The sequence below is a fragment of the Nerophis ophidion genome, linkage group LG07, assembly GCF_033978795.1.
Source record: "Nerophis ophidion isolate RoL-2023_Sa linkage group LG07, RoL_Noph_v1.0, whole genome shotgun sequence".
NCBI classification, from domain to species: Eukaryota; Metazoa; Chordata; class Actinopteri; order Syngnathiformes; family Syngnathidae; genus Nerophis; species Nerophis ophidion.
Window position 1 is genome coordinate 13223990 of NC_084617.1, and position 25316 is coordinate 13249305.

The window sequence follows — 25316 nt, forward strand, 5'->3', positions numbered from 1 at the left end:
TAATAGAGTGATTCTATGTTGTCTGTTGCCATCTCCTGGTAATTGATGGCTATAGCGTTATGGGGTTGCTTTTTGATTGGCCAACGATTTACGTGGTGTTGCGCACCTGACGGCAAGTGACTCTCGCCAGTACGCAAATGGCAGAACAAAGGTTACTCAAATAGTGAAAGGTAAGTGTTGTTTTTTTTTAGTAACCAGCAAGCACATTACAGTAAGTAGAACAACTGTGTTTTTATTACTGTGTATTGGATAGGTGCCGTCTGAAATTCAACTATTTCTTTTATTTATATATATAATTAAAAAAAAAATATATATATATATATGAAATACTTGAGTTGGTGAATTGTAGATGTAAATATACTCCTCCCCTCTTAACCACGCCCTCACCCCAACCACGCCCCCGACCACGCCCCCAACCCCCGAAATCGCAGGTCTCAAGGTTGGCAAGTATGTTGGCAATACTAAAATTGGCCCTAATGTGTGAATGTCGTCTGTCTATTTGTGTTGGCCCTGTGATGAGGTGGAAACTTGTCCAGGGTGTACACCGCCTTCTGCCCAAATGCAGCTGAGATAGGCTCAAGCACCCCCCCCCCCCCCCCCCCCCCGCAACTACAAAAGGGACAAGCGGTAGAAAAATGGATGTATGAAAATCGGCATGTAAAATCACTAATACTAATCAGTAGCGTGTCAATTGCAAAGCCAATGTACGAACCCCGTTTCCATATGAGTTGGGAAATTGTGTTAGATGTAAATATAAACGGAATACAATGATTTGCAAATCTTTTTCAATCCATATTCAATTGAATGCAGTACAAAAACAAGATATTTGATGTTCAAATTCAAACTTTTTTTTTCCCCCACTTTGCATCAGTCCATATTAGATGATCTCGGGCCCAGCGAAGCCGGCGGCGTTCCTGGGTGTTGTTGATAAATGGCTTTCGCTTTGCATAGTAGAGTTTTAACTTGCATTTACATATGTAGCGACCAACTGTAGTTACTGACAGTGGTTTTATGAAGTGTTCCTGAGCCCATGTGGTGATATCTTTTACACACTGATGTCGGTTTTTGATGCAGGGCTCAAAGGTCCGTGATTTCTCCAGATTCGCTGAACCTTTTAATGACTTTACGGACCATAGATGGTGAAATCCCTAAATTCCTTGCAATAGCTTGTTGAGAAATGTTGTTCTAAAACTGTTCAACAATTTGCTTACAAATTGGTGACCCTCGCCCCATCCTTGTTTGTGAATTACTTAGCATTTCATGGAAGCCGCTTTTATACCCAATCATGGCACCCACCTGCTCCCAATTAGCCTGCACACTTGTGGGATGTCCCAAATAAGTGTTTGATGCGCATTCTTCAACTTTATCAGTATTTATTGCCACCTTTCCCAACTTCTTTGTCACGTGTTGCTGGCATCAAATTCTAAAGTTAATGATTATTTGCAAAAAAAAAAAAAAAAGATCAGTTTTAACATTAAATATGTTGTCTTTGTAGCATATTCGGGTTAAAAATGATTTGCAAATCATTGTATTCCGTTTATATTTACATCTAACACGATTTCCCAACTCATATGGAAACAGGGTTTGTATATTAGTCTCAAGCTCGAGCATTTTTTGTAGCAGTGGAGCCTTACTTTACTTACGTTGGAGCATTCCTTGAGTCAAGGTTTTTGTTGGTATTAAAAATTGCAACATTACGTAGAGTTTTTTTGACAGAGCCTGCTCTCAGTGCTGCTAGAGTGAACTCTCAGTGCGAAGTCAGCAAACAAGCTTAACTCAGCAACCGTAAGATGGCAACATTGGAAGTTTTTTTTTTTTTAGCGAGGAAAGGTACATATTAAAAGTGAAAGAGAGGTCTATCTTGCAACATGCATTTATTCAGTAATCAAATACCAAATTCATCACAAGTGAAAGCAGAGATCCGCCAACACAAGCCTAGGGAGTGTACATTACCACAGTGTGCAGAACATGCAACTCAAATGTGATCACTTCTATAAGTGCGAAGAAAATACAGCTTGGAGACACTCTTCTGTCATTTTTGCAACACTTTGAATGCAACTGCTTGACTTATAGCACTAGGAACTGTAGCCCCGGGGGCCATTTGCTGGACACAGCTCTTTTTTTATGGACCATTGCAGGAATAAAATGAACAGAAATGACAGCAAGAAAAGGTCAGAGGTAATAAAAAATGGCTGTAATGTCAATACCAATACCGAATAAAAACACCATGATTTGTCTTTAAAAATATGTTGACGCTTCATTACCCGATTTTATTGGCAGTGTGATGACATCACACTGCCAAACCTATTGAAATAACATTAAGTACAATATTGTTTGTTTTATGTATATGAAGGCTCCACACCACTGCTATTCTTTAAAGAATGTAAAATATGTGACTATTGTTATTTATGAGCAGGTTTTTTTTTTCTTTCTGCAAGTTACATTCTGTGCTAAAAGATGTTGACGCACATTGATCTTAAATATTTAAGGACAGTTTTCAATGATGTAGTGGATGTAAAAGTACACTGCAAAAAGTCAGTGTTCAAAAACAAGAAAAAAAAATACAAAAATGAGGGGTATTTTATTCGAACTAAGCAAAATTATCTGCCAGTATAATAAGACAAATTGGCTGGTCAAGACTTTCTAAAGCAGGGGTGTCAAACTCAAATACAGAGTGGGCCAAAATTTTAAACGGAACTGTAAGGTTGAACAAGTTAACCTTTTAATAGGGACCCAAACAAGTTTTGCATTAAATATTGAACAAGCAAGGCTTATATAACTTTAGTGACATCCAAAATCCAGTTTCAAATAATAACAATAATAATTAAAAGAATATCAATGGCATATCAAATAAAATTTAAATAAAAATGGTATGACTTTTTTTCTATTTGCAATCGTCTGAGGTAAATATCAAATTTTTTCCACAGGCTAATAATAAATTTGAAAATAAAATAACAATAATGAATGAACCAAACATTCAAGTCTTGAAGTAGCAAGAGAAAATGCATGAATAAAACGTTGATTATTGGTCAGTTTGCTGGAAGTTTCCCAGAAGAGTTAGTGCTGCAAGGGTTTCTGGGTATTTGTTCTGTTGTGTTATGGTGCGGATGTTCACCCGAAATGTGTTTGTCATTCTTGTTTGGGGTGGGATCACAGTGTGGCGCATATTTGTAACAGTGCTAAAGTTGTTTATACGGCCACCCTCAGTGTGACCTGTGGGGCTGTTGACCAAGTATGCCTTGCATTCACTTGTGCATGTGTGTGTGTGTGTAAAAACCACAAATATTATGTGACACGCTGTTTGTATGGAGGAAAAGCGGACGTGACGACAGGTTGTAGAGAACGCTAAAGGCAGTGCCTTAAATGCACGCCCCCAATATAGTTGTCCAGGTGGAAATCGGTAGAAATTCGGGAGATTGGTTGCCCCGGGAGATTTTCAGGAGGAGCACTGAACTTCGGGAGTCTATCGGGAAAATTAGGAGGGTTGGCAAGTATGAGTATTAGGGGTGAATGCGGTGTTACAGCGGCACCGACGCTGTATAACACCGGCGGGTCAGATCTAATGCTAAATTGATATTGCCTCAAGGGCCAAGTCAAATTACACAGCGGGCCAGTTTTGGCCCGCGGGCCAGAGTTTGACACCCATGTTCTAAAACAAGTAAAATTAGCTAACTTCAATGAACCCCAAAAATACCTTAAAATAAGTACATTCTCACTAATAACAACTGTACTACTATAAGAGTACGTATTTTCTATTGTTTCTGTTATGGCTTGCTAAGGGGAGGTGACGGCTCAGACACCAGAGGGCAGTAGTGTTCAATGATGTATTATATATATTCACTCTATATATATACTGTATATATATATATAATAATAAAACAATAGAATATACACTATAGAATGGTGTGTGTCAAAAATCCAAGAGTGTGTATGGTGAAAAAAGTATGTGTAGAACTTAACTGAGGTGTGTGTTGCCAAGTGTTGAACGAGAGATGAGGAAGTCTAGGGGAAGAGAGAGATCCGTGTCTAAACGGGAGGTCGAGATCCAAGAGGCAATTTGGGAAACAGGGGGAGAAACGAGGTATTGTCGAGACGCACAGCTCGACACGTGGAACAAAGTCAGAGATATGCCAAAAGAACACTATACTCCGGCGAGCGATGGCAGGGTTGTCCAGGTTTAAGAAGGCAGCTCCTTTGTTACATGCAGGTGTGCTGATTGCCGGTGAATGATTACAGCTGGTGAATGCTGCACGGTGGATTCGCGCGCCCGTGGGCGTGTCCCGTGGTGCGCTCACTGGAGCGCACAGACAGATGTGCGGTGTTGGCAGGGGTCTAAGCCGTAACAGTTTCATTGAACATAAAACAGCAAAGTCCATTTGGCTGTCATCAGTTTTAATATGAGACACAATTGTGTCAAAGTCATGATTTTTTTTTCACGCTTGAAATAAGAAATTATTACTTTAAAAAAGTAGTTTTATACTTGTGAGTGTTGATGACACAGCTTTGCAGCAGTTGATATTCGAGTTTCAAGCATGTTTTACTTAATATAGGTCATCAAATCCCAGCAACAAGCTGTACTTTCACAGTATCATGTTAGACCCGCTCGACATCCATTGCTTTCGGTCCCCTAGAGGGGGGGGGGTTGCCCACATCTGAGGTCCTCTCCAAGGTTTCTCATAGTCAGCATTGTCACTGGCGTCCCACTGGATGTGAATTCTCCCTGCCCACTGGGTGTGAGTTTTCCTTGCCCTTTTGTGGGTTCTTCCGAGGATGTTGTAGTCGTAATGATTTGTGCAGTCCTTTGAGACATTTGTGATTTGGGGCTATATAAATAAACATTGATTGATTGATTGATTGATAATATCTTACTAAGATCATTTAGGACCAAAACCCTTAAAACAAGTAAAACACTAACATAAAATCTGCTTAGTGAGAATAATTATCTTATCAGGCAGAAAATAAGCAAATATCACCCTTATTTGAGATATTTAATCCTGCTTCGATTTCAGTTTTTGCAGTGTACATGGGTTCAGTTTTTTGTATCGTGGTGTTGACTGTGTATGGAGAATCATAACAATTCATCACATTTATGTTAGTAAAATATGCTCAAGATCAAGTTTGTATTGATGTATATAAGCAATTAAATAGGCATAACGATGGAATGACATTGTGGAGAGGCGGAGCCGACGGGCTGCCCTGACCAAGATGGCGGCAAGGAGGCGGAGGATGCGGTGGAGCGGAGAGGCAGGGCTTGCTGGGAGCAACGCCTCCACAATCTAAATCAGGTGCGTGGCACACACACCTGCACACAATTAACTCATCTCCTCCTGCTGTATAAAAGGGGTGAAGGAGGAGCGATCGAGGCAGAAAGAGTTGGAGAGACTGAAGCAGAGATCGAGGAGTGGAAGCAGAAGAGCGCACGACGACGCGGCCGACTGAAGGAGAGCGAGGAGCGAGCAGGTGGAAAAGAGATGAAAAGCGAATGGACCAAAAGACAAAGCTTGTATTTGACAAAATAAACAAGAGTCAAACCTGCTCAAAAGCATGTCCTTCCAGGGTGAAGTGAAGTGAATTATATTTATATAGCGCATTTTCTCTAGTGACTCAAAGTGCTTTCTTTACCTTGTGAAACCCAATATCTAAGTTACATCCAAACCAGTGTGGGTGGCACTGGGAGCAGGTGGGTAAAGTGTCTTGCCCAAGGACACAACGGCAGTGACTAGGTTGGCAGAAGCGGGAATCGAACCTGCAACCCTCAGCTAAACCACCCCAAGGTGGTCTGCTGAACCCGAGCGACGACGGCATAAGACTGTCACAGACATGTTTTTTCTCTAAATCCTACATGGGACCTAGGATGATTTTAATCTACATTAAACACACTTCCTTGTGTTATAATATGTATTGGATTTGCTTTGGTGGAAACTTTTCCCAACAGCCTCATTTTTACTTGCTTTCCATATGTTTGCACACGACAAGTGTGCGGAGGCGTTCTTTTTAAATGCAAATGAACTCCCCCCCCCCCCCCCCCCCACGCCTTGCACTCTCCAAAAGTAACTAAATGTGTCTCTTGAACATACACGCTGTTGAATATTTATCTTGAAGATGAACATCCGCGCTAAAATAAACTTCAGCTCATAGATTCACCAGCCACAACATTAGGTACACCTTCACTTTTTCGGATTTAGGACGACAGTGACATCGCACATGGACCACTGTCAAAGGCATACTTGCCAACCTTGAGACCTCCGAATTTGGGGGATGGGGGGGGGGGGGTGTTGAGGTGGGGGTGGGGGTGGGGGTGTATATATATATATATATATATATATATATATACTGTAAGAGATGTGCGGTTTGCGGTCTCTTCCGCGGAGTCGGGCGGGTGACATGACGAAAAAATAGATTTTAAATAGATTCGGGCGGGTGGCGGTTGAACCATTTGGAAATATATGATACGCATGGTTCAGAGATCGGTAACTTTTACCATTCAAGGAGCCATTTTGGACCCGTGTCAGAAAGCGAAGAAGACATTAGTTGACGTGAACATTCTCAAGAATGTCTGCCGGCAGTCACCCAGTTAATAAGTATTAGGGCGTGCAATGAAGCCTTTGCCTTTGAGGCCTTCTACAACATGTACAATTTACTTGCAAGCCCAGCAATATGTTGTGTGCGGCTTCCACTGACACACGCACACGACTGCAAGGCATACTGGGTGACACAGAGTACACTAATGGTTGTGATATAAACAATTTTAACACTCTTACTAATATGCGCCACGCTGTGAAGCCACACCAAACAAGAATGACAAACATATTTCGGGAGAACATCCTCACAGTAACACAACATAAACGCAACACAACAAATACCCAGAATCCTTTGCATCCATGACATTCCTGACTATATTATACACCCCACTAAGGTGGGCGGGGTTGGGGGCGCGGGGGTGTAAAGTATATTCAGGGTTTTGTCATGGATGCAAAGGATTCTGGGTATTTGTTGTGTTGCGTTTATGTTGTGTTACTTTGAGGATGTTCTCCCGAAATGTCTTGTTTGCTGTGGCTTCACAGTGTGGCGCATATTAGTAAGAGTGTTAAAATTGTTTATATCACAACCATTAGTGTACTCTGCATCACCCAGAATGACCTTCAATCTTGTACGTGTGTTTGCGGAAGCTGCATACAGCATGTTGCTGGACTAGCAAACGGTTCGTACATGTTGTTGAAGATGTCAAAGGCAATGGTTTCAAAGCACACCCTTATTCCCGTTATCTGAATGAGCACCATCGGATATTCGCGAGAACGTTAGCGGCTCCCAATGCCTTCTTCACTTTGTGACACGGGTCAAACTAGCTCTTTAGTGGTAAAGGTCGCCGACTCCGGATATATAACAACGGGCGGGTGGTTGCAGTTCTGATAAAATGTTGGCGGGTGGATGACGACTTTAGTGATGCGGTTGCGGTTGATATAATTGCCTATGCGCGCATCTCTAACATATAAATGATAAATGGGTTGTACTTGTATAGCGCTTTTCTACCTTCAAGGTACTCAAAGCGCTTTGACACTACTTCCACATTTACCCATTCACACACACATTCACACACTGATGGAGGGAGCTGCCATGCAAGGCGCCAACCAGCACCCATCAGGAGCAAGGGTGAAGTGTCTTGCTCAGGTGGGATTTGAACCAGGGACCCTCGGGTTGCGCACGGCCACTCTTCCACTGCGCCACATATAAATATATATATAATTTCCCGATTAGCCTGGTGGGATGTCCCAAATAAGTGTTTGATGAACATTCCTCAACTTTATCTGTATTTGTTGCCACCTTTCCCAACTTCTTTGTCACGTGTTGCTGGCATCAAATTCTAATGTTAATGATTATTTGCAAAAGTTTATCAGTTTGAACATCAAATATGTTGTCTTTGTAGCATATTCAACTGAATATGGGTTGAAAATGATTTGCAAACCGTTGTATTCCGTTTATATTTACATCTAACACAATTTCCCAACTCATATGGAAACGGGGTTTGTACATTCTGCGTGTAAAAAACATTTAAATTATATTTCATTTTTTAAGGTGGTCTGTCATAACATTTTTAGCATTTTATCAGACATTATTGTGAGATTTTGTATTAGTGTTCCTAGTGCACCCAGATACATTTTTTTTCTCTAAATTTGGCCCCCGAGTCAAAATAATTAACCAGGCCTGCCCTAGGGGAACAACGCTAATATATATTTTTGATGATAAAGGCAATCAAACCTGCTTGCAGGCTCACAAAATTTATAAATCAGGAAAAAGAGAAATCCCCTTTCAATAAATCATACATTTCCTGTCTATCATAAAAGTATATTATAGGCCAGGGGTAGGGAACCTACGGCTCTAGAGCCAGATGTGGCTCTTTTGATGACTGCATCTGGCTCTCAGATAAATCTTAGCTGACATTGCTTAACACAATAAATAATGAATAATTCCGCTGGTAATCACAGGATTAAAAATAATGTTCAAAATATAAAACATTCTTATGCATTTTAATCCATCAATCCGTTTTCTACCGCACCTGTTCAAGAAGTCGCATTAACGGTAATAAGTATTTGATCTATTATTGGTTAGCTTCAGAATAACATTGTTATTAAAAAGAATAAGAGACTTATAATACTCAAAAAATGTTGGTATTACTTAAAAATGCACACATTTAGTTCTATTCAGTGTTAAAAAATATTATATGGCTCTCACGGAAATACATTTTAAAATATTTGGTTTCAAGGCTCTCTCAGCCAAAAAGGTTCCCGACCCCTGTTATAGGCCAATTTATTGTGGGTTTTTATCCAGTTTATTTCACAAGTCAAATGCAAAATCTTTAAAATAATCCTGGTTTATGTAATTTAATTTACAGTTTATATAGTTTTATATTTTATCACAGCTAATGAAGGCAATTATAATGTATTACAAAACACTGTTATTTTTTTAGTTGGTAATTTTATTCAAATCATTCTTGAATATCCAAATCTGGGCCAGTACTTGTTTTGTTTTTCTCATAAGTGGCAAACAGCTTTTTAATGGTTTTATTTTTAATTGGGGCTCAAATCCTCCTTGCTAATGTTGGGATGCAGACTGTTTTTTAATGATTTTTTTTTTTTTTTTGGAACAGATGTGTCATTAAATTTGGGAAGTGTTACCTCAGAGAAGGCTCATCTGACGTGAAATCGCAAGGCTGCTTTTGCAGGAGCTTCAATTAGTCGCATCTTAATGAGAATCTCGCTCTCTAAGCCGGGCTTAATGAAGCTTCCGGCTTTATCCGATCACCGCGTTGACTTATTCACTTGAAAAAACGTTTCAACTTTGTCGCAAATCCACAAATCAAAAGAGGCTCTTATACAAACCCCATTTCCATATGAGTTGGGAAATTGTGTTGGATGTAAATATAAAGGTAATACAATGATTTGCAAATCCTTTTCAACCCATATTCAATTGAATGCACTACAAAGACAAGATATTTGATGTTCAAACCCATAAACGTTATTTTTTTTTTTGCAAATAATAATTAACTTAGAATTTCATGGCTGCAACACGTGCAAAAGTAGTTGGGAAAGGGCATGTTCACCACTGTGTTACATCACCTTTTTTTTAACAACACTCAATAAACGTTTGGGAACTGAGGAAACTAATTGTTGAAGCTTTGAAAGTGGAATTCTTTCCCATTCTTGTTTTATGTAGAGCTTCAGTCGTTCAACAGTCCGGGGTCTCCGCTGTCGTATTTTACACTTCATAATGCGCCGCATATTTTCGATGGGAGACAGGTCTGGACTGCAGGCGGGCCAGGAAAGTACCCGCACTCTTTTTTTTACGAAGCCACGCTGTTGTAACACATGCTGAATGTGGCTTGGCATTGTCTTGCTGAAATAAGCAGGGGCGTCCATGAAAAAGACGGCGCTTAGATGGCAGCATATGTTGTTCCAAAACCTGTATGTATCGTTCAGCATCAATGGTGCCTTCACAGATGTGTAAGTTACCCATGCCTTGGGCAGTAATGCACCCCCATACCACCACAGATGCTGGCTTTTGAACTTTTTTATCGATAACAGTCTGCATGGTTCGCTTCCCCTTTGGTCCTGATGACACGATGTCGAATATTTCCAAAAACAATTTGAAATGTGGACTCGTCAGACCACAGAACGCTTTTCCACTGTGCATCAGTCCATCTTAGATGATCTCGGGCCCAGAGAAGCCGGCGGCATTTCTGGATGTTGTTGATAAATGGCTTTCACTTTGCATAGTAGAGCTTTAACTTGCACTTCCAGATGTAGCGACAAACTGTATTTAGTGACAGTGGTGTTCTGAAATGTTCCTGAGCCCATGTGGTGATATTCTTTACAGATTGATGTCGATTTTTGATATAGTGCCGTCTGAGGGATCGAAGGTCACGGTCATTCAATGTTGGTTTCCGGCCATGCCGCTTACGTGGAGTGATTTCTCCAGATTCTCTGAACCTTTTGATGATATTATGGACCGTAGATGTTGAAATCCCTAAATTTCTTCCAATTGCACTTTGAGAAACGTTGTTCTTAAACTGTTTGACTATTTGCTCACGCAGTTGTGGACAAAGGGGTGTACCTCGCCCCATCCTTTCTTGTGAAAAACTGAGTAATTTTTGGGAAGCTGTTTTTATACCCAGTCATGGCACCCACCTGTTCCCAATTAGCCTGCACACCTGTGGGATGTTCCAAACAAGTGTTTGATGAGCATTCCTCAACTTAATCAGTATTTATCGCCACCTTTCCCAACTTCTTTGTCACGTGTTGCTGGCATCAAATTATAATGTTAATGATTATTTGCAAAAAAAAAAAAAAAGGTTTATCAGTTTAATCAAATACGTTGTCTTTGTAGCATATTCAACTGAATATGGGTTGAAAATGATTTGCAAATCATTGTATTCTGTTTAAATTTACATCGAACACAATTTCCCAACTCATATGGAAACGGGGTCCGCAGTTGGGACGTAAGCGCACGTGTGTGTTGTTACTGACTGTAGCTGCTGGATGATGAGCTCCTCCTCGTTGAGGTACTTGAGCCTCTCCTCCTCCACTAGGAGGCGCTGTCTCTGCAAAGGATCCTCCTGCTTCCTGAGGGCGTCGGCCACGCGCACGTTCAACTCCGCCTCGGTCCGCTTGAGCATCGTGCGCATGGAGTCTTGGTTCTCCAGCTGTGAGTGGCACAAAGACAAGACGTCGTGTTTACTTGGCATATTAAGTCGTGTTTTGAGTACTCCTTCGCTGCTGCCGTGTCGGTTATCCCGATACTCTGCAAAAAGTCAGTGTTCAAAAACAAAAAACAAAAATACAAACATGGGGGGTATTTTTATTGGAACTAAGCAAAATTATCTGCCGATGGAACAAGAAATTTTGGCTTGTCAAGACTTTTCAAAACAGGTAAAATTAAATAATCTCAATGAACCCAAAAATACCTTAAAATAAATATATTCTCACTAATAACAACTGTACTACTATATGAGTACATATTTTCTATTGTTTCATTGAAAATAAAACAGTAAAGTTCATTTGGCTGTCACCTGTTTTAATTATCAGACACATTTGTGTCAAAGTCATGATTTTTTTTTTTCATACTTGAAATAAGAAAAGATTACTTTAAAAAAAAGTAGTTTTATACTTGTGAGTGTTGATGACACAGCTTTGCAACAGTTGATATTCTAGTTTCAAGCATGTTTTACTCAATATAGGTCGAAAAATCTCAGCAACAAGCTGTAATATCTTACTGAGATCATTTAGGATCAAAACCCTCTAGCCCCTCGAACATAAAATGTCCATATTACACCCAGACTTAAAAGTTGGAAAAGTCGTCAAAAGTCCGAAAAATGTCCAAAATACCTACCCAGGTTCGAGTCCCACAAGTCCCTCCGCTGGCAGTGATGCCCAAAATGTCCAAAACGTGCCCAGGAAAGTCCCACAGGAAGGGGGGGAGAAAAGTGAGAAAATTCGGTAAAATGTTCAAAAATCATACCCGTGATACATGTGGGAATCGAACCTGGGTAGGTATTTTGAACATATTTGGGACTTCTGCAACTTTTATCCCCCCTCCCCATGGGACTCGGCTGGGTGTGTTATGGACATTTTGGGCATCCCGGTACTTGTAGGACTGGAACCTGGGTAGGTATTTTGAACATTTTTGTGGACTTTTGCCGACTTTTTCCAATTTCTCTCCCACTTCTCGTGGGACTTTGCTGGGTGTGTTTCGGACATTTATTGCACCCCGGGACTTGTGCGGCCGGCGGCGGGACTGGTGGGATTGGAACCCGGGGACGTATTTTGGACAAAATTGGGACTTTTGACCATTTTGGCCGCCTTTTCTCCCTCTTCTTCCCCGCCTTCCTGTGCACCATTGCTGGGTGTGTTTTGGACATTTGGACAAAAATAGTTTCAAGCATGTTTTACTCAATATAGGTCATCAAATCTCAGCAACAAGCTGTAATATCTTACTGAGATCATTTAGGACCTAAACCCTCTAACCCTCGAACATGAAATCTTATGTAAAGCCGCGCAAGTCCCGGGATGCCCAAAATGTCCATAACACACCCAGCCAAGTCCCACGGGGAGGGGGGATAAAAGTTGAAAAAGCCGTCAAAAGTCCGAAAAATTTCCAAAATACCAACCCAAGTTCGAGTCCCACAAGTCCCTCAGTGATGCCCAAAATGTCCAAAACGTGCCCAGGAAAGTCCCACAGGAAGGGGGGGAGAAAAGTGAGAAAATTCGGTAAAATGTTCAAAAATCATACCCGTGATACATGTGGGAATCGAACCTGGGTAGGTATTTTGAACATATTTGGGGACTTCCGCAACTTTTATCCTCGCTCCCCGTGGGACTCGGCTGGGTGTGTTATGGACATTTTGGGCATCCCGGTACTTGTAGGACTGGAACCTGGGTAGGTATTTTGAACATTTTTGGGGACTTTTGCCAACTTTTCTCACATTTCTCTCCCACTTCCCGTGGGGCTTTGCTGGGTGTGTTTTGGACATTTTTTGCATCCCGGGACTTGTGCGGTCGGCGGCGGGACTGGTGGGATTGGAACCCGGGGACGTATTTTGGACAAAATTGGGACTTTTGACCATTTTGGCCGCCTTTTCTCCCTCTTCTTCCCCGCCTTCCTGTGCACCATTGCTGGGTGTGTTTTAGACATTTGGACAAAAATAGTTTCAAGCATGTTTTACTCAATATAGGTCATCAAATCTCAGCAACAAGCTGTAATATCTTACTGAGATCATTTAGGACCTAAACCCTCTAACCCTCGAACATAAAATCTTATGTAAAGCTGCACAAGTCCCGGGATGCCCAAAATGTCCATAACACACCCAGCCAAGTCCCACGGGGAGGGGGGATAAAAGTTGAAAAAGTCGTCAAAAGTCCGAAAAATGTCCAAAATACCTACCCAGGTTCGAGTCCCACAAGTCCCTCCGCCGGCAGTGATGCCCAAAATGTCCAAAACGTGCCCAGGAAAGTCCCACAGGAAGGGGGGGAGAAAAGTGAGAAAATTCGGTAAAATGTTCAAAAATCATACCCGTGATACATGTGGGATTCGAACCTGGGTAGGTATTTTGAACATATTTGGGACTTCTGCAAATTTTATCCCCCCTGCCCGTGGGACTTGGCTGGGTGTGTTATGGACATTTTGGGCATCCCGGTACTTGTAGGACTGGAACCTGGGTAGGTATTTTGAACATTTTTGGGGATTTTTGCCAACTTTTTTCATTTTTCTCCCCCACTTCTCGTGGGACATTACTAGGTGCGTTTTGGACATTTTTTGCATTCCGGGACTTGTGCGGCCGGCGGCGGGACTGATGGTACTGGAACCCGGGGAAGTATTTTGGACAAAAATGGGACTTTTGACCATTTTGGCCGCCTTTTCCCCCTCTTCTTCCCCGCCTTCCTGTGCACCATTGCTGGGTGTGTTTTGGACATTCGGACAAAAACAGTTTCAAGCATGTTTTACTCAATATAGGTCATCAAATCTCAGCAACAAGCTGTAATATCTTACTGAGATCATTTAGGACCTAAACCCTCTAACCCTCGAACATAAAATCTTATGTAAAGCCGCGCGAGTCCCGGGATGCCCAAAATGTCCATAACACACCCAGCCAAGTCCCACGGGGAGGGGGGATAAAAGTTGAAAAAGTCGGCAAAAGTCCGAAAAATGTCCAAAATACCTACCCAGGTTTGAGTCCCACAAGTTCCTCCGCCGGCAGTGATGCCCAAAATGTCCAAAACGTGCCCAGGAAAGTCCCACGGGAAGCGGGGGAGAAAAGTTAGAAAATTCGGTAAAATGTTTTAAAAATCATACCCGTGATACATGTGGGAATCGAACCTGGGTAGGTATTTTGAACATATTTGGGGACTTCTGCAACTTTTATCCCCCCTCCCCGTGGGACTCGGCTGGGTGTGTTATGGACATTTTGGGCATCCCGGTACTTGTAGGACTGGAACCTGGGTAGGTATTTTGAACATTTTTGGGGACTTTTGCCGACTTTTCTCACATTTCTTTCCCACTTCTCGTGGGACTTTGCTGGGTGTGTTTTGGACATTTTTTGCATCCCGGGACTTATGAGGCCGGCGGCGGGACTGGTGGGACTGGAACCCGGGGACATATTTTGGACAAAAATGGGACTTTTGACCATTTTGGCCGCCTTTTCCCCCTCTTCTTCCCCGCCTTCCTGTGCACCATTGCTGGGTGTGTTTTGGACATTTGGACAAAAATAGTTTCAAGCATGTTTTACTCAATATAGGTCATCTAATCTCAGCAACAAGCTGTAATATCTTACTGAGATCATTTAGGACCAAAACCCTCTAACCCTCAAACATAAAATCTTATGTAAAGCCGCGCAAGTCCCGGGATGCCCAAAATGTCCATAACACACCCAGCCAAGTCCCACGGGGAGGGGGAATAAAAGTTAAAAAAGTCGGCAAAAGTCCGAAAAATGTCCAAAATACCTACCCAGGTTCGAGTCCCACAAGTCCAGCCGCCGGCCGGGATGCCAAAGATGTCCAAAACGCCCCCAGGAAAGTCCCACGGGAAGGGGGGGAGAAAAGTGAGAAAATTCGGTAAAAGTTTCAAAAATCATACCCGTGATACATGTGGGAATCGAACCTGGGTAGGTATTTTGAACATATTTGGGGACTTCCGCAACTTTTATCCTCCCTCCCCGTGGGACTCGGCTGGGTGTGTTATGGACATTTTGGGCATCCCGGTACTTGTAGGACTGGAACCTGGGTAGGTATTTTGAAAATTTTGGGGGACTTTTGCCAACTTTTTTCACTTTTATCCCCCACTTCCCGTGGGACATTACTGGGTGCGTTTTGGACATATTTTGCATCGTGGGACTTGTGCGGCCGGCGGCGGGACTGGTGGGATTGGAACCCGGGGACGTATTTTGGACAAAATTGGGACTTTTGACCATTTTTGCCGCCTTTTCCCCCTCTTCTTCCCCGCCTTCCTGTGCACCATTGCTGGGTGTGTTTTGGACATTTGGACAAAAATAGTTTCAAGCATGTTTTACTCAATATAGGTCATCAAATCTCAGCAACAAGCTGTAATATCTTACTGAGATCATTTAGGACCTAAACCTTTAAAACAAGTAAAACACTAACATAAAATCTGCTCAGTGAGAAGAATGATCTTATCAGATATAAAATGAGCAAATATCACCCTTATTTGAGATATTTAATCTTACTTACATTTCAGTTTTTGCAGTGTACCCGCTACTTTACCCACGCCAGGGCTTATTTGTATGCCCCGAGGAAAAGTGTCTACGTGCACACGGCAGATTCACTGAGCGTGAACTCCTCCTCGGTGTTATGAATGGAAAAAAAAAAACGTCGGTGTAATACAACTCTGAGATCAAAGCACCTGGTAAGGGAAGGAGAATAAATTATGGATGTGCGACTCATGTTCCAGCAAGTAAAACAACACCACCGGCATTCCACATGACCCCCGTCATCTTCCGTTACGTTGTCACTGCAGCTAAACCAAGATTCTATTAACATATTTCATCAAATATTCACTCATATTTGTGACCATATGTTTATTTTTTCCCTTTTTTTTTTACATACAGTACATGCATTCCCGTATTGCAGCACCGTGGTGTCTTCCTGAGGTGAATAATTCATGACCTGTATGTCCAAGCCCAGCTGCCGGTGTTCTGAATTTTGACTTTGGATAAGGAAGCACAACATTAAAGGCCTACTGAAACCCACTACTACCCACCACGCAGTCTGATAGTTTATATATCAATGATGAAATATTAACATTGCAACACATGCCAATACGGCCTTTTTAGTTTACTAAATTGCAATTTTAAATTTCCTGGGAGTTTCGTCTTGAAAACGTCGTGTAATGATGACGTGTACGCAAGACGTCACAGGTTTTTAGGAAGTATGAGCGCTGCACACACACACAGCTAAAAGTCGTCTGCTTTAACCGCATAATTACACAGTATTTTGGACATCGGTGTTGCTGAATCTTTTGCAATTTGTTCAATTAATATTGGAGAAGTCAAAGTAGAAAGATGGAGTTGGGAAGCTTTAGCCTTTAGCCACACAAACACACGGTGATTCCTTGTTTAAAATTCCTGGAGGTGAAACTTTACTATGGATCAGAGCGCCGTCAAGCGAACATGAATCACGACGGAATGTCAACCAGCAGGTTTCGGTGAGATAATTGTGGTTAAAAAGTCGCTTCTTACCGGACAAAAGCTGAGCTTGTGCCGTCCATAGCTGCCGTCGACTCCCCTGAGACATTGGCGTCAACACACCCCTACGACTATCAGGTACTGTTAAACTCACTAAAACACTAGCAACACAATAAGCAGATAAGGGATTTTCCAGAATTATCCAAGTAAATGTGTCTAAAAACATCGGAATCCGTCCCAATGCAATCACGTTTTTTTTTTCTAGTCCGTCGCTATCAATATCCTCAAACACAAATCTTTCATCCTCGCTCAAATTAATGGGGAAATTGTCGTTTTTTCGGCCCGAATCGCTGTTTTTGTTGGAGGCTCCCATTAAAATCAAAGTGAATATATGAGGATCCTCCACACTTGTGACGACATCGTCTGTGACTTCCGGTACAGGCAGGGCTTTTCTCTTAGCACCGAAAGTTGCGAACTTTATCGTCGATGTTCTCTACTAAATCCTTTCAGCAAAAATATGGCAATATCGCAAAATGATCAAGTATGACACATAGAATGGACCTGCTATCCCCGTTTGAATAAGAAAATCTCATTTCAGTAGGCTTTTAAAAGTATGGTAAACAAGTGGGGGAGATGATAGATTTTTCTCATGTTTGGTGTTGATAAAAAATTCACTTTGGAATAATAGGGGACGTTTAAAGGCCTACTGAAACCCACTACTACCCACCACGCAGTCTGATAGTTTATACATCAATGATGAAATATTAACATTGCAACACATGTCAATACAGCCTTTTTAGTTTACTAAATTGCAATTTAAAATTTCCCGCGAGGTATCCTGTTGAAAACGTCGCGGAATGATGACGCTGTGCCTGACGTCACCTGTTGTAGCGGACATGTTCTCCCAGCACCGATCACGGCTAAAAGTAGTCTGTTTTCATCGCATAATTACACAGTATTTTGGAAGTCTGTGTTGCTGAATCTTTGGCAAATTTGTTCAATTAATAATGGAGACTATAAAGAAGAATGCTGTTGGTGGAAAGCGGTGTATTGCAGCTGCTTTTAGCAACACAAACACAGCCGGTGTTTCTTTGTTTGTTGTGAAGCTTTAATATAGAACAGAGCGGTCAAGCGAACATGTTTTTCTGCCACAAGTCAACCAGCAGGTTTCGGTGAGAAAAATGTGGTAATAAGTCGGCTCTTACCGTAAACGTGAGCGGAGCTTGTGTCGTTCCTCCTGCAGCTGTGACTTTCTTGGCTTCCCTGAGAGACACTGGCGGTCACCACACCCCTCCGACTTTCAGGTATGACTATATAATCTCACTAAAAACTAGTAACACAATAAGCAGATAAGGGATTTTCCAGAATTATCCTAGTAAATGTGTCTAATAACATCTAAATCGCGCCCACTGCCCTAGTCTTTTTTTTTCTTTTTCTTCAAATCCTTCACTCTCACTATCCTCATCCACGCATCTTTCATCCTCGCTCAAATTAATGGGGAAATTGTCGCTTTCTCAGTCCGAATCACTCTAGCTGCTGGTGCCCATGATTGTAAACAGTGTGAGGATGTGAGGAGCTCTACAACCCGTGACGTCACGCGCACATCGTCTGCTACTTCTGGTACAGGCAAGGCTTTTTTATTAGCGACCAAAAGTTGCGAACTCTACTAAATCCTTTCAGCAAAAATATGGCAATATCGCAAAATGATCAAGTATGACACATAGAATGGACCTGCTATCCCCGTTTAAATAATACAATCTCATTTCAGTAGGCCTTTAGTACTGCGTTTTTATAGTGAGAACTAGGTGTGTCCCCCTTTAGTGTTTTCAAAATACATTTTCCAGACTATAGAGTACAGGCTAAAAGTTTGGACACACCTTCTGATTCAATGTGCTTTCTTTATTTTCATGACTATTTACATTGTTGATTGTCACTGAAGGCATCAAAACTATGAATGAACGCACAACAAAAAAAGGGGAAATAACTGAAAAAATGTTTTATATTCTAGTTTCTTCAAAACAGCCACCCTTTGCTCTGATTACTGCTTTGCACACCCCTGGCATTCTCTCGATGAGCTTCAAGAGGTAGTCACCTGAAACGGTTTTCCAACAGTCTCAAAACCTCTTGAAGCTCATCGAGAGGATGCCTAGAGTGTGCAAATCGGTAATCAGAGCAAAGGGTGGCTGTTACAGATGTCCGATAATGGCTTTTTTGCCGATAGCTGATATTCCGATATTTTCCAACTCTTAATTACCGATTCTGATATCAACCGATGCCGATATATACAGTCGTGGAATGAACACATTATTATGCCTAATTTTGTTGTGATGCCCCGCTGGATGCATTAAACAATGTAACAAGGTTTTCCAAACTGAATCAACTCAAGTTATGGAAAAAGAATGCCAACATGGCACTGCCATATTTATTATTGAAGTCACAAAGTTCATAATATTTTTTAAACATGCCTCAAAACACCAGCTAGGAATTTGGGACATGCTCTCCCTGAGAGAGCATGAGGAGTTTAAGGTGGGGGATTGGGGGTGGCGGGGGTGTATATTGTAGCGTCTCGGAAGAGTTAGTGCTGCAAGGGATTCTGGGAATTTCTTCTTTTGTGTTCATGTTGTGTTACGGTGCGGATGTTCTCCCGAAATGTGTTTGTCATTCTTGTTTGGTGTGGGTTCACAGTGTGGCACATATTTGTAACAGTGTTAAAGTTGTTTATACGGCCACCCTCAGTGTGACCTGTAAGGCTGTTGACCAAGTATGCATTGCATTGACTTGTGGGTGTGAAAAGTCGTATATATCATGTGATTGGGCCAACACCCAAAGGCAGTGCTTTTAAGGTTTGTTGGCGCTCTGTACTTCTCTCTACGTCCGTGTACCACTCCGCACAGCGGTGTTTTAAAAAGTCATACATTCATAATTTCCTATATTACATTTTAAAGCATTTATCGGCCGATAATATCGGCAGTCCGATATTATCGGAGATCTCTAGAATACATTGTCCATCTTTAATTGCAGTCATTATTTAAACCGCTTTAGACTAAAATAAATTGGGAGGACTGTTCCCTTCTACACCTGCTCAGTGGCCTAGTGGTTAGAGTGTCCGTCCTGAGATTGTGAGTTCAAACCCCGGCCGAGTCATACCAAAGACTATAAAAATGGGACCCATTACCTCCCTGCTTGGCACTCAGCATATATGGAATTGGGGGATAAATCGCCAAAAATCATTCCCGGGCGCGGCCACCGCTGCTGCTCACTGCTCCCCTCAACTCTCAGGGGCTGATCAAGGGGATGGGTCAAATGCAGAGGATAGTTTCGCCATACCTGGTGTGTGTGTGACAATCATTGGTATTTTAACTTTAACAAAAAAGACTCCAGTTAAGGTCCTTTTAAGAATGTTTGCTTCACAACACTGGACACACAGAAATAAAGTATCACAATAGTACTTACACAAAGCACTAAGTACCTTCTCTGTGACATTTCAACAAAATAAATGCATTAAAAACAAAATCCGCTAGCTCGATGCTAAATTACATTGGATTTGCCATATATGTGCTACAGGTTAGCATAGGCGATTTTATAGAACATTTCATAAATTCCAAATTGGTCAATCAAAACTACAACTAAGACGCTTGATTAAGTCAAACAGTTACCGTGTAAAAAGTACATTACTTGCAGTATAAACACTTTGTAGGGCTCAGCAAAGGACAAGACTGACACATTTCGCGCCACCTAGTGTGTGCGTGAGACAATCATTGGTACTTTAACTTTAAAATATGTCGATCGAGAGGGGGTGTGACGTTCTTATGTTGTCAATATTCAGTGTTTTATCCTTCATAGTTAATATTGTAAATCCCACATTCTTTTTTTATTTTATTTTTTTAAATTAATTTATCAATCAATCCAACAAAACAATACATAATAATGCAATCAAATTCCAAAACCAAACCCGACCCAGCAACATTCAGAATAGCAATAAACAGAACAAATGAGGACACACAAACATGACACAGTACAATCTAAAAGTAGTGAAACAAAAATTATTATCAATATTAGTAACAATTTCAAAATCCCTCATTGATATTATCATTAAAAACGTTAATACAAAAAATAATTTAAAAAAAATTAACAATGCATCGCATCTCATAAGCTTGATGAAGTGAAGTGCAGTGAATTATATTTATATAGCGCTTTTCTCTAGTGACTCACAGCGCTTTACATAGTGAAACCCAATAGCTAAGTTACATTTAAACCAGTTTGGGTGTCACTGGGAGCAGGTGGGTAAAGTGTCTTGCTCAAGGACACAACGGCAGTGACTAGGATGGCGGAAGTGGGAATCGAACCTGCAACCCCCACGTTGCTGGCACGGCCACTCTACCAACCGAGCTATACCGCCTACACTGTGTCCAATAATTTACACAAAGATATAATAAGTCATATTTTGTGTTGCGATCCGTGACTCGGATCTTCACATGTTTATTTTTCCATCTTTGTTTCATTCTCTTTCGGACCCACTTACTTCCTGTTTAGTCCGTTACCATGGTTACACATTGATTTCACCAGCTCCTCGTTTTCTACACACACCTGGTTCTACTTGATTTCTCCCTATATAAGCCTTCCTCTTTTCCTTGTTCAGTCTGGGTCCATAATAATGTTACTCTCATGCAACAGGTGACGACTGCTACTTTTCTACGTTTATTCTCGCTAGCTCATATGCTAAGCCACCTGCCTTTTCTTAGCTCACATGCTAATTGTTTTTGTTTTTACATTTTTCTGCTTTCATGCCAAGTCTAGTTTTCTGTTTGTATTTCCTAGTTTTCATACTAGCGTTTTTGGTTTGCCTTTTTATTAACTCCAGTATTTCTGTTCCGAGCTCTCTTTTTGTTAAATAAATATTTTAAGATCTTACCTTTGTTGTGTTCACGTCAACGCATCCTCGAGGGAATCGAACCCGGCACCACGATGCCAAACAGTCCTTACAATTTAGGTTAATTTAATACTTAAAAAATACTCTTTATTATCTATACTAAATGCAGTTTTTTCTCCTGATATCATCTCCATAGCTTGAGTATACCAGTCAGTATGAGTTGGACTATCAACATCTATCCATTTTTTTTTAATATTACCCGTTTTGTTATTATTCTTTATTTTTGTGTACATTCTGGGTGTCTTATTCAGTAAAAAAAATTTAAAATTCCCTTCCCTTTTTTAAGGTGGTCTGTCTGACCCATTACCTCCCTGCTTGGCACTCAGCGTATATGGAATTGGGGGTAAAATCAGCAAAAATGATTCCCGGGCGCGGCCACCGCTGCTGCTCATTGCTCCCCTCACCTCCCAGGGAGTGATCAAGGGTGATGGGTCAAATGCAGAGAATAATTTCGCCACATTTAAAGTGTGTGTGTGACAATCATTGGTACTTTAACTTTTTAAAGGGAGGCTCCCAATAGCAGAGTGCTGCCCCCAAGTGGCTTGGAGGGTATGATAACACAGAAGCGTTCATGTCAATAAATAAGTAACAGGTGTACGTACCTGGGTCTTACGCAGCTGGCTGAGCTGCTTGCGCAGGTCGTTGGCGTTCTGCTGCAGGCCGTGCAGGTGGAGCTGCATCTGCAGGCGGCTGACGTTGTTCAGCGGCGTGGAGTTGGACGGCGGCGGCGGCATCAGGGCCAGCGGCGCCGACGGAGTGTGAGCTGCCAATCAGAGCGGGAGGGGAAGGGGGGGAGGGGGGTGGCGGAGGGTTCATGGTGAGGTCGTCGCGGAAACAGACGGCTTGATTCAGTGGGCAGCAGTCGGCCCACGCGGGTCGCACGCTAAACAATTAAACACACACACACATATATAAATATATATATATAAATACACACACACACGTGTACACAGTGTGCACAGCGTGTGAAAGCGTATATCTACAAAACCAGAATGGCCCACCGGAGATATGTGAGCTCATGCTATTAGTAAACCATTCGGAGGTGCAATTAGTCGGCCCGGTAGTGACACACAGGGGGGTGACCATGCTCTTATCTTAACACGCCGCTTCGGGAGGAGATACATCACTCCCGAGCCACACACACACACACACTCACATATATACCGTATTTTTCGGATTATAAATCGCTCCGGAGTATATGTCGCACCGGCCGAAAATGCATAATAGTGAATTATATATTTATATAGCGCGCTTCTCAAGTGACTCAAAGCGCTTTACATAGTGAAACCCAATATCTAAGTTACATTTAAACCAGTGTGGGTGGCACTGGGAGCAGGTGGGTAAAGTGTCTTGCCCAAGGACACAACGGCAGTGACTAGGATGGCACAAGCGGGAATCGAACCTGCAACCCCCAAGTTGCTGGCACGGCCACTTTACCAACCGAGCTATGCCGCCCATAATAAAGAAGGAAAAAAACATACCGTAATTCCTTGAATGGCCGGCGGGGAGCTAATTAATTTAAAACCTCTTCTCACCCCTGCGCTTATTCAAGGCATGCGGTAGAAGTAAGCAGGCGCTAATAATTTTAAAACCTCTTCTCACCCCTGCGCTTACCAATGGCATGCAGTAAAAATTTTAATGGGGTATATAAAAATAAATAAATAAATAAAGAATAAATAAATTCTTCAGCGGCCAGAGGAAAAACCAAACTGTCAGGGACAAGCCTGACACCATGACCCACAATGCACTTCTGCCATGACCCTCCGCCGCTGAATTCTTATTGGTTGACGTGTGTGTGACGATTGCTGACATTTTTTGCGTCTCTTCCGCAAATGAGATGAATAATATAATTTGATATTTTACGGTAATGTGTTAATAATTTCACACATAAGTCGCTCCGGAGGATATGTCGCAAACTCTGAAAAAAAACTGCGACTTATAGTCCGAAAAATACGGTATATACATATAAAGGCCTCCGCACAGTGTCCTGTCTATGACGGCACTGTGAGCGTCACCGAAATAACCAAAGGTAGAAACAGAGGAAAGGACGAAGGAAAGGGGGTGGCCCGCACCCCCAGGTACAGGAAGACACCCATACAGTAGGTCAGAGGGGCAAAGGAGAAATGAAATGCAAACTACCTTTCTTCTTTAGCCGTCCTGCTGGAATATAGAAAGAGCCAGTTACCCAGATAAGAATAAGAATAATAACGATGATGATGAAAGTAAAGCTTTATTAGAAATAACCTTAAAGGTCCCCTATTATGCAAATGTGACTTTTTTTAATGATGTTTTTGGAAGAGTGATGTACAGCCGGTCCCTAGATCCTGGAAAGTCTATTATCTCCTTGCGTGCTCGCAGACACGCCGCCGCCTCAGAACCAAAGCTGGCTAAATGAACCCGGCGAGCATCAAAAAGCAGGCTTTGCTATACATCTTGAAAACAAATTAAAAGGTTTATGAAATGAAATCTGGCAAGTTTTTTATCATTTTTAATTATCTTTGTTTTTTCTTTAATGAGCCCCTCTACATATTTATGACATGTGCATATATCCAATATATAATCCTTGAATATCATGTGCATCTTTGTTCACCGAACCATCCATCCATCCATCTTCTTCCGCTTATCTGTGGTCGGGTTGCAGGGGCAGCAGCCTAAGCAGAGAAGCCCAGACTTCCCTCTCCCCAGCCACTTCGTCCAGCTCCTCCCGGGAAACCCGAGGCGTTCTCAGGCTAGCCGGGAGACATAGTCTTCCCAACGTGTCCTGGGTCTTCCTACCGGTCGGACGTTACCTAAACACCTCGCTCGGGAGGCGTTCGGGTGGCATCCTGACCAGATCCCCGAACCACCTCATCTGGCTCCTCTCGATGTGGAGGAGCAGCGGCTTTACTTTGAGTTCCTCCCGGATGACAGATCTTCTCACCCTATCTCTAAGGGAGAGCCCCGGAGGAAACTCATTTCGGCCGCTCGTACCCGTGATCTTGTCCTTTCGGACCATAGGTGAGGATGGGAACGTAGATCGACGGGTAAATTGAGAGCTTTGCCTTCCGGCTCAGCTCCTTCTTCACCACAATGTATCGATACAGCGTCCGCATTACTGAAGACGCCGCACCGATCCGCCTGTCGATCTCACGATCCACTCTTCCCTCACTCGTGAACAAGACTCCGAGGTACTTGAACTCCTCTACTTGGGGCAAGATCTCCCCCCCAACCTGGAGATGGCATCCATCCATCCATCCATCCATCCATCCATCCATGTTCTTCTGCTTATCCGAGGTCGGGTCGTGGGGGCAGCAGCCTGTGCAGGGAAGCCCAGACTTCCCTCTCCCCATCCACTTTGTCTAGCTCTTCCCGGGGGATCCCGAGGCGTTCCCAGGCCAGCCGGGAGACATAGTCTTCCCAACGTCTCCTGGGTCTTCCCCGTGGCCTCCTACCGGTCGGACGTTACCTAAACACCTCCCTCGGGAGGCGTTCGGGTGGCATCCTGACCAGATGCCCGAACCACCTCATCTGGCTCCTCTCGATGTGGAGGAGCAGCGGCTTTACATTGAGTTCCTCCCGGATGGCAGAGCTTCTCACCCTATCTCTAAGGGAGAGCCCGCCACCCGGCAGAGGAAACTCATTTCGGCCGCTTGTACCCGTGATCCTGTCCTTTCGGTCATGACCCAAAGCTCATGACCATAGGTGAGGATGGGAACATAG

General features: G+C 42.5%; 1 protein-coding gene across 1 annotated transcript in view; it reads right to left on the reverse strand.

Annotated features, from left to right (window-relative positions):
• The window catches only part of srcin1a (SRC kinase signaling inhibitor 1a), a 174216-nt gene that overhangs the window by 41377 nt on the left and 107523 nt on the right, over positions 1–25316 (reverse strand). The window contains 3 exon segments of the mRNA XM_061905485.1: positions 11022–11197; positions 22220–22380; positions 23757–23777. Of these exon segments, the coding sequence (XP_061761469.1) occupies positions 11022–11197; positions 22220–22380; positions 23757–23777 (358 nt within the window).